This window comes from Amphibalanus amphitrite, unplaced genomic scaffold, assembly GCF_019059575.1.
Source record: "Amphibalanus amphitrite isolate SeventyFive unplaced genomic scaffold, NRLGWU_Aamphi_draft 000197F_arrow, whole genome shotgun sequence".
Taxonomy (NCBI): domain Eukaryota; kingdom Metazoa; phylum Arthropoda; class Thecostraca; order Balanomorpha; family Balanidae; genus Amphibalanus; species Amphibalanus amphitrite.
The window spans coordinates 191,883-202,300 of record NW_024881692.1 but is presented as its reverse complement, the minus strand read 5'-3'; the positions used below and the strand labels follow the sequence as shown (position 1 = coordinate 202,300).

At 47.1% G+C, this 10,418-nt stretch overlaps 1 protein-coding gene across 1 annotated transcript; it reads right to left on the bottom strand.

The window, feature by feature from the left end:
- Positions 1–4,709: 4,709 nt before the first annotated feature.
- LOC122384721 lies at positions 4,710–6,795 on the bottom strand. Its single transcript, XM_043372396.1, has 3 exons — positions 6,465–6,795; positions 6,056–6,270; positions 4,710–5,935 (listed from the first exon to the last, which is right to left on the bottom strand). The coding sequence occupies exons 1-3, from the start codon at positions 6,637–6,639 to the stop codon at positions 4,850–4,852; spliced, it is 1,476 nt and encodes a 491-aa protein (XP_043228331.1). The 5' UTR covers positions 6,640–6,795; the 3' UTR covers positions 4,710–4,849.
- Between the last annotated feature and the right edge of the window lie 3,623 nt (positions 6,796–10,418).

Here is a 10,418-nt window from a genome sequence, read left to right as displayed (position 1 = left end):
TCTGTAGTTTTGCTTCACAGAATTCTGCGTCCTATTGAGTTTCCGGTTACGTAGTACACGACCACGTTCAGGAACTCGATGTTTCTTAGATACATCACGTAATGACAAACTTTTGGCAGCATTTACATTGGTTGCCTGCATATTTTGGTGAGGAAAAATCGCTATCGCAGTAGTACAGTCAAGACATACCACAAAGGATCTGAGCTAAAGCAGCATTATTAACCAAAAGTGTATTGCATTGATCACCAGCATGTTCGTAAAATAAAATACATCAGGAATAAAGATGACAACCAAGCCGCATGGACACTTATAACAAACATGAACGATAAAGTGGCAACACAAATGAAAGAGAGAAGATGAATCTGCCCTTCGCAATCGTCAACTTAAAATAAAACTTCAAATATACAACAGACCTCTGTGCATTAAAAGAACATGAATATACTCGCTTTGTCGTCGACACATAATGGGAACATCCTGGCGGCCCAGCCAAACAGCGCGCCCGCCTTCGAGTAGGAAATAGCAGCGGCCGCAGAAGTGACGAACAGATAACTACCACATTGTTCGTCACGCCACCTGCACTGAAACGTAACAGCTATTTAATCGTGAAATGTAGCTATCCATCCAAAAATGCTGCACACCAGCACCACTGCACAGTTAGCAGATAGGTACGGAACGCAGGTCCTGGTCTCTGTCTCTTCCGAGTAGGGTCTCCGGACCGGTCACCAGCGCCACCATCTCCGCGCGGTAGCTAAAGCACAGCTCTCCGGCCGGGGCCCGCAGTTCCTCGGCCTCTTCGTCCAGCCTTGTCCTTGTTTTGACGTGAGTGAATGTGCAAATGTTTTGAATGATTAGATTAGCAGCCGCGGATACGGATTCTGAGCAGTAATCGCCACGCACTTTGTATGTGGATCGCTCTTAAATGTAAATACAAATACAAATACAAATACAGCCAGACCAGCACGGCTCCCGCCCAGCACCTGAAGACTCCGCCCTCCGCAGATCCGTCCGTCCAAAGCCGGACAGCACACAGGGGCAAGAACGCGAGGTGCAGCGTAGCCACGCTTTCCCTTTCCGCCGCCGTGGCCCCAGCCCGGATCGGGCACACGTCCAACCGGAAGGTGACGCCAGCCGTCTGTTGACACGGTGGGATTCTCGCTCTCGCCCAGGCCTGGCGGCCTCGCAATCTCCAGCCTCGGACCGAAGACAGGCGCGCCGGTGCCGAGGCCTTGGCGGTCGCGCGCAGGGGGTCCCCTGATGGCAGAGCCAGCGCCCTCCCCAGCAGCCTGGCAGCCAGCGTCCAGCTTCTCTCCTCCATCGGAGAAAGTCGGGCTTCCGCCATTAGTGCGTGGCACGGTGTTGAGCGCGGACACAGGTGATGGTGCGGCCGCCTCTCGCAGTCCTCGCTCCAGAAGATTCACGTGCGAGGGGGCGGCCGCCGGCAGCCACGCGACGGCAGCGTGTTCGAGCGCCCCTCGGACGTAACCGACTGGCCACCGTACTAAGGGCACCCTCGTCCAGGCCCCAGCTATTCAACCAGGTCGACGGCGCCGTAGCCGTCACTCGAGCCACGCCACAGAGCTCACGCCTCAAAGCGGTTGGCTCTCCGGTCCTCGGCATCCGGCATCCGCAGTGATTTGGCGTAGCCAGGACAGGTGAGATGCCGGCCTCAGTCATAACCGGAAAGCCTGTAAAAAAAAAACAATATGTGATTGACAAATGGAAATATATTGTAAGCATAGAGTTGAGAAATCATGACGCACACTGCATTGTGACAGTAGATACTTTAGTGCGATTGGCAGAGGAGGGACTTATTGTAAGAAAACAATGAGCAATCGAGGCATTGATTTGGTTCTGTAGGTAGCTACCTACCCTTCACATATGAATGTGGATGATTTGTACCATTAAGAAAAACCATAGGCGTAGGAGCGGAGGGGGGGCATGCCCCCACTTTTCAGCTATGCTAATTTTTAAAGTAAAATATTTATTTTTCATTTAAATTCAAAACTAAGAGCATGAAATGGTTCGGCAAGGTGAGATGAGCACGAAACTGCAAAGAATTTGTTCATAGGGGTATTAGGGTTCCCACAAAGTGACATTGAAGTTCTCTGCCCCCCAAACTTTACGTGAGGTCCCTGCGCCCATGGAAAAAACACATTGCATTATGTGCATCAACACTTAAACATACCACCTATATCAATATGTATGTGCAGATAAAGTATGAATGCTAGGTTGATACCAAGGCTGTTTAGTAGGTTGTAGGTATGCTGAAAGGATGAAAGACGGGTATTTGTTCAAAAAAATATCTGATCTACAGTTCATATGAACATGCAACATGGGGTTAGGTAAGGTTTGATTTTTGTTTTGTAACAGACTGGAAATAATACACGTTATGCCTAATATGTCCGGCATAGTGGCGGGATTGCGCCGAAAATTTCAGCGCATGTCCGGCGTAACTTCGCATGCGCCGAATTCGGTGCGTGGCGGCGGACGCCATAGCCTTGATATAGCCTTGATCAGTAGATGTGCACATGTGCTTTATATAAAAAGGGCTTAATTTTCGCACAAATAAGTACCTAATTTTTGGCGCAAATTACACAGAAATTTCAGTGTCTGGGTACCCACCTTCCCGTCATGCTGATACTTGACATACAATCACCATCCTGCTATCTGAGGCGGCCCGGGAACCAGCTCAAGCAATTACAATGAAAGTCAACAGTTGTGCGGGAATTACACCACTCCCCATTAAAATCTGATATCAAGTAATTAGTTAACGATAATCCCGCCGCCACAAATCTAACGAAACACATTGACCTTTTGAAAAGAAATATCCATAATAGAGGCCTCCACGGTGACGTCACAAACTATTTTTCGTAACTGGCAACGCTGACTGGTAGGCAAAACAAACCGGGCGATCGCGGCCATTTGCACTGGCGTCTCGTGGTTTATCGGATTGTGAGAGCTGTTTTCGATAGTTTTTTCTCTAGTTTGTGTTTTTGTTCGTGATGTACGACTCCTCACGATACAAAGCAAAGCTCTGCCTGGGAGAGAAGGTATTTCCTGATCCGTACAAGATCGATGAGGCCTACTGGATCTCGGACAGTTTCGAGAAGCTCCCACTCGTGCTGTTTCCAGATATATTTGCGTATCTGGTCTCCACTTCTGGCACTTTCACGTCCGACAACTTGAAAGCTTTCAAGTCACTAGATGCTTGGAATGTGTTTTTGTCTAGTCATGTTGGCCCACTCAAGCTCTGCTCAGTGGATACCAGTGGTGTTTTCGTGAAGGCAGAGGTACAGGCCAGTCAGACGGCTTCAAAGTCGTATCATGCATGGGTGCTCTGCCACCCCAATGGCAGTGTTATGTCTGCCCACTGCCAATGCATGGCAGGACTTGGAGAAGTGTGCAGCCATGTGGCAGGTGTGCTCTACAAGATCCAAGCAGCCGTACTCCACGGACTGACAGAGAATGCACCAACAAGCAAGGCCTGTCAATGGAATCATCAGACAGCTACGAAGAAGGTGGAGCCCAGCAAGGTCCTTGACATTGCAGCAGACATGGGCATTCCTGCCAAGCGAAGCAGCGTCGAGTTCATCATGTCTGATGCTGCATTTCAGACAGAGCTGCAGGATCTGCCTGCTGGGTGTGCGCTGCAAAGCTCTCTGCCAGTCAGTGGTGATGTTGTGGATGGCAGGACTGAGCTGCCATATCCCATCTACAAGATGTTCTCCATCTTGAAGAAGATAGCTCCTAGTGATGCTGAGCCATCGAGGAAGTACTGTGAGATGCTGGTTAACAAACTGAAGAAGATGTACCCGAGTGATGTGATAGGGAACGTCGAGCGAGCTACTGTGGATCAGGGAGGATCGAAGGAGTGGCTTAACCAGAGGCATGGAAGGGTGACTGCTTCAGTGTTTGGTGAGGTGGTGAGCCATGTCGAGGGGGGACGACAGAGTGCATCATTGGTGCGTAAGATCGTGGAGCCAGCGTCCTGTAAGCTTACAGTGCCTGCTGTAGTCTGGGGACATACACACGAGGCAGATGCTTGTGTTGCTGTAGAAGGGGTTCTGAGCTCTATGCATAGTGAGCTGACAATTCGTAAGTGTGGGCTGTTCGTCAGCCCTGACCACCCCTACCTGGCTGCCTCCCCAGATGGTATCATTGAGTGTGCATGCTGTGGGACATGGGTTCTGGAGGTGAAGTGCCCCTTTAGCCTGAAGGACAAGTCTCCGCAGGAGGCTGGGTTTCTAGATGAGAATGGGCACCTCAAAGCAGAGCACCCGTACATGATGCAGGTGCAGGGACAGATGATGGTCTGTGGGCTAAAGTCATGTGCATTTTGTGTGTATGTGCCGGGGCAGAAGCCCCATGTTCTGGTGATAAAGTACATGGAGAGCATGGGTGACTACCTGGTGAAGGTTCTTGAAACCTTTTATGTGAAAGAGATTGTGCCAGCACTCCTGAAGTGATGTCATAGCTAGCGACTGTGCCGGGTGCCCATTAGTGCACATGTAGGTTGTTCTGTCACTGACACCAGATGGTCGTGTTGATTTTGCTATGCTGGCTGCATTGATCATCATTGTCTGGCTGACAAATATATCTTTTGTGCTAGCTTATCTTTATAACAAGGGTTTGGGTTATGGCGTGATGCTGGTGCTACAGGTGATGCTGATTACGAACTATAACATCTGTTTGTGACCTCACACAAATCATTTGCAAGTCTGTTTTATTCATCAACAATGTCACTGTCATGAAAACAAACTCAATTGAGTTTGTTTTCAATACATGATCGGAGCATGTTACCAGCACTTAGTACCATCTAATCATGCATTCCATGGAGTTTTGGGGCATCTCACGGAACCACACTTGGATGCAGGTTTATGATACCTGCACACACACAAACAACATCATCTACCTGCGTGTACATGGTGACTGGCAATGTAGACTTCAGAATGCGAAACTTCGTTCTCATTCTACCAATGACTCTTTCAACATGGATTCTAGCTCGAGACAAAAGCCTAGACTTCTCTACTTCTGCCCTAGGAAGCTGGGCTTGACCACGAACAAATGCTGGTGTCAAAACTTTGAGATTGTACAGAGCCATTTCTGTAGAAACGGTAAACCCCCGGTCCGCCAACACCACATCGAATGGATCAAGGATGTCAATGAGCTCAGATGACAGTGTGATCTTTTTGTCTGATGATCGACCTCCCCAGACTGGAGACAAGAATGTAATTGCCCCAGCTGGTGACACACCAATTAGAACCTTGCATGTGTTATGGTGTTTGTAGGAACTGAACATTTTCTTTCTGGATGTGAGATGCCTTGGCCTGTCTGTAAAAATTTCAAAGCAGTCAACTACCACTCTGACCTTTCGAAGTTCGGGATAACGGAAGCAGAGAGGGAGGTTGGCCTGTATGCTTTCCCTTGATGGCCAGATGATGAGCCTCCTGCACATTGCAGCCATTGGACTGAGGGTTCCTTGAACGATCTTTGATACCAAGGACCTGCTTACACCAAAACGCCATGCAAGATCCTGATTGGTTGTCCCAAGCCTGAGCTTCATCAACACCATAAGAACCATGTTGTGCACAGACAACCTGGATATTTTGCTAAGGTCGCACCCCAGACAAAGAACCCTTACAAACCACATGAACATTGCTAGGGATGGGAACCCGGTATAAAATTTAAATTCCTCTTCATTCTCTTTCAAAGTCTCAAATGAGTTATGCTTTTTGCTGTTCAACAGCTGCTCACACTCCTCCTTCAACGATGTGACTTCAGCCTCCAGCTTATGAATTCTATCAAGTAGAGCTGAGACGACTGTCTTGTGGTTTTCTCCCCATGTACCATCAGTATTGCAGCCAACCTCACGGGTGCCAGTTGCTGCTGACATCTCCAGCAGTGCCTCTGCAGCTCTGGCCTCTTCAATGCTGACCTGCAAGATAACAAAAAGTAGGCATTGTTATCAACAAAATAGAGATAGTTACCTACTTCTTGGTGCCAGGAAAACTGGTTGAACTGGTAGGTACCTAAGTAGCCAATGTTTGTAGCTCACCTGAGACACTGGTTCTTCGGCTGTACACATTTCATCTTGATCTCCAGATGAAGCCGACAGGTGGAGAGACGCATGCTGTTTCTGAGCTGATCTTTGTTGGGCCCTTTCTGCTCTCTTCACTCCGCCGATCCCAACGTTGCTGGCATGCTGAGATGACGGGAAGTTGAAGACACTTGGTACCCAGTCAGGACTCCCTTTCTCACTGACTGGTGCCCCTGTAATTGAATAAATATATCAAAATTTGTCTAGGTGGTGGATCAACTTTCACTCACAAACCATAGACAATATGTTTGATAGCCTGAGATGCCATGCAAAAATATTGTGGCATTTTGACTCCACAATTATGTATGACGTAGAAATGACATTCATATTAAACATGTACACAGTTTTTTTTTAACTAGGTACTCACCAGTGATAAAATGCTTAGAGCATATCCTTGCCCCAGCGCCGGGCACAAAGTTTTTCCTCCTGGTAGCACGTACCCAAGCATTCAACCGGTCATTATCTTTGGGGAACCGATAAAAAGACACCTTATCTTTTCCAGAGCGAGAAGTGCAACCATAAGCAGCACAAGAAGTCGGCATTTTTCACGATAAAACGTGATTAACCTCCACCATCCTCTCGAATTCCCGCCGCACCCTATAGTGGCGCAACGCCTACCACGGAATGTTTTGCCTACCAGCAGCTGACTGCGCCCGGCGGCATTTTCCGTGACGTCATCCACCGGCCTCCGTGGAGGCCTCTATGACTTATAGTGAACGTGTTCTTACGCAGCTGTGACATAAGCTGCGCATACGAAAAACACCCGCTAGACCAATTGGTGGCGAATAAACCTGTTGATGAAGAAATACTTGTCTCCCATTGGTCTGTGAACACAATCTGCAGGAAACGCAGCTAAAACTACAGTAAAATTTTGCAGCAAAATCTGCAGAAAGTAAGAAAAATGCAATTTAAACATATTTAGCCAATGAGTCTGACGGATCTGTTGATATATTCCGATAGATATTGAGCACAATCAGTCATTTTGAAAGAATTACGGTCCGACTCTCTTTATTTTTAAAGCAATGACGCATAAAAGAATTAGTGAAAAATTGACAAAAATATTTTCTTGGAAGAAAAAGTGGGACTAGCGTTAAATTAAAAATCAAAATTAATACACGGATCGAGACCTCGCTTTCAAAAGTATTTATCAGTGCATTTTCGCATCGAATCTCTCTAAATCATGAACAAACTTGGGCAAAAACAGCAAGATTGCCTGTTTTGTCAATTCACACATTTTCATATTTGGGGGCAATTTTAAAGTTGATGGCCAATGTTTTCAAAGTCAATATTTCCACTGGAAAAAATACAGCTATTTTTCTTCCAAATTCATCCATTTGTAGAGTCCGACTCTCTCTTGTTTTCTCGCAGTTTTCGTTGTGCTCTGAGAGAAACGATCATGTGTATCATAAGCGTTTGGTTCACTTCAAGATGACAGAATTTGCACTTGCATTTTCTGCCGTATGGAAGACCAGAGGGAGTCAGCTAATTTATGACAGAATATGCTTAAAAAATGATAGGTGAATAATATCTTTTGTCAGTGTCTGACAAATATTTATAATTTAAATCACGCTCTTCAGCTGTCAAGTGAGTTCCAAATAGCTTAAATTGTCAGCTGTCTATCGTCCTAGGTCAGCTCAAGGTCACAGACGTCAGCTGAAGAAAGTGGTGACCATTGACCCTGTGTTGAGCGGACAAACCGGTGTTACCTAGTATTCTATGTACCGTGGTATAACGTATACTAAAGTAACGCTGAGGTATGCTTTCGAGCCCTGATCGATCTAGAGGTTTGCAGAAAAAGAGCATGCTGCCCGTGACGAGAGAAAGCCGATGATACCCATTTACAAGGTTTCGGGTCATCTCAGGACTCAGGTCATCGCCAATAAGTAGGGAAACTCGGGACCTGCTAGAACTTTGCGAATGTAAGTTGTGATGGTTTTTCGAGGTTCTGATTACGAATGTTATCTTAGTTTTGAACGAAGATGATGACTCCATGCATTTGGGGTAGATCAGGTCAGGTCAGATCAACCAGTACCTAATAGTGGATGACCACCACCGATTGCTTCCTAACATGTTATACATATGTATAAGCAACACAACTACTTCTTAAATGTTCAGATTGGCGCTAAGTTCAAAATCAGCTCCAAAAACTATCCTATACCTAAATTAACCCGCGCCCGGCTGGGGGTCCTGGATTTCCACGCCCTGCTGGGGGGGGGGGGGGTTGAACACCCCCCCCCCCCTTCTAACTCGGCTCCTGGGCCACGTAGCGATACGCGGAAGGCGGCGTTCGAAAGAGCGTCAAAAATAATGAGGAAATCACTTCGGTCAATTTTTTGGTCAGGTCAAAGGTCAGGTCACCAGAGGTCATTGAATGCAAAATTTCGCCGATTTCCAGGTCGAATGTTGACAATTTCCAAGAAGCTAACGCATAACTCGGGAACCAATAGAGATACAGCGCCGCGGAAAAGCGCATTCGATAGCCCTATTAACGCCCTTTCTGAATAATTTTATTTGACCTAACGTCAACGGTTTTGCCTGCAGGGGGCAAAAACTGCAAAAATAGCCGATTTTTTCGGAAACAGTTTTTCTGCAATAACTTTTGACCCAAGCCTTGTACAAGCTTACTTTTACCGGCATCGTGTTCCTCTCGTCAAGACGCATCGAATGAACTATAACTTGACCTTGAAAGGTCAACTTGAAAATTTGACCTCAGGTCAAGGTCATGACCTGACCGGAAAGGGTCATGTTGCATATCAGTCGATCCGTATCGTCGAGCTGAACACATCTAAGGCGTTTTCATCGCTCTAGCATGCCTCTATCAAAAGTTATTTGCGAAAAACTGTTAGATACCATTCGTGACCTAAGATGACCTCAGGGCATAAACAGGGGTCACGGACATCATTTTCATGTTCAGTGTGTCTAAACCACTTGTAATTCAGTGTTTGGGAGTGTTTATAATGTCTTTCGTCCAAAAGAGGCGCATTTCAATTTTCTCCCATTGACTTATAATGGGGAGGTCGCAAAATTGACCTGACCTTAGGTCATCGACATCAAAATTGTGAGAAATACATTTTGTACATGCTATTGCTCTCAGCAATCGCTGAAAGTTTCAAAGCGATCGGTCACTCGGTGTAGCTATGACAGACATTGAAACTTTTTATAAGGTGAGGTCACTTTAAGTGACCTGGTGACCTGACCTTGAATGACCTTGGTCTGAAATTTTCACAACATGTGTAGAATTGATGTATGATAAGGTGTACCAAAAACGGCGGCGCGATATTCGCGAAAAACCACAAGGGGGGTGTTCAAACACCCCCCCCCCCCCCCAGCAGGGCGCGGGTTAAAAGCATGTTATGAAAAATTTGAATCAGGGATATCGATTTATTTTTAAGTAGGTGATTAACTTGAGCGCACCGGAAGTTTCGTTGCAATCGGCTCCTTTTTGCGCGACTTCTTTTCTTTGCGAAAGCCCGAGACGGTCTCATCTGACTCCCTGTCCCCTACTGTCCACAACATGTGCACAGCTAGTTGTGACGGTAGCCATGGGGCTGAGGCTAGTTTGTAGTTTTGTAGTTAGGTACTGATCCGACGAATCGACTGCGACCATTTTTTTAACGATCAGACGAACGCTCGGGGCAGTTTTGGCGCGTCCAATCCTTTGAGGGATAAAAAGGTACTAGAATGGTGGCTACTTAAAAGTATTGTTGTGCTGGTGTTCCCCGCCCACAGCTAATTGAACTTAAGCTAATTGGCTAATTGGCTTTAGGGAGCTCTTGAAGCGATTCTGAATCTGATGTACATATTTGTTGGTGTTGCTGACGCCTGCTTCACTGACATAAAAGCTAAAAAAGCATACTCAACATCGCAAAAAGTGGGGGGTCGACACCCCCATTTTTCAAGAGTGGGGGGGGGGGTCACGACCCCCCCGACCCCCCCGTCGGCGACGCCCCTGGTAAAGGCTACCCGAACCGGTAATGATTCTTGCTTATTTGTTCAGCTCAGCCGTATTTAGAGATTTAGCTGGCTTTGTCCATGAATAACAATATCGGCAGGGGCGTAGCCAAGGGGGAGGGGCCACGGGGGCAATGGCCCCCTCCCTTGAGCGCAAAACGCGCCATGGGAGAGCCCCTCAGGCCCCGGGATATTTTTTTCAAACACTGGATAAAACGTCTTTTACTCGGAAGAAAATTGATATCGAAGTTTCATTTCTCTGGCCTTCTGATGACCCAATGGGCCCCTGCACTCATCCGATGACCCCCGGTTTTCTGGGGCCCCTGGTCGCCTAGGGGGCCCCGGTCGCTTGAGGGCTAGCCGCCTGGGG

Bases quoted from the DNA above. Each gene is read 5' to 3' on its own strand.
- LOC122384721 (XM_043372396.1), bottom strand. From the start codon at position 6,639: ATGCCGACTTCTTGTGCTGCTTATGGTTGCACTTCTCGCTCTGGAAAA. The intron at 6,271-6,464 runs GTGAGTACCTAG...ATTCAATTACAG, and splicing joins CTCTAAGCATTTTATCACTG to GGGCACCAGTCAGTGAGAAA. The intron at 5,936-6,055 runs GTGAGCTACAAA...GTTATCTTGCAG, and splicing joins CCGAAGAACCAGTGTCTCAG to GTCAGCATTGAAGAGGCCAG.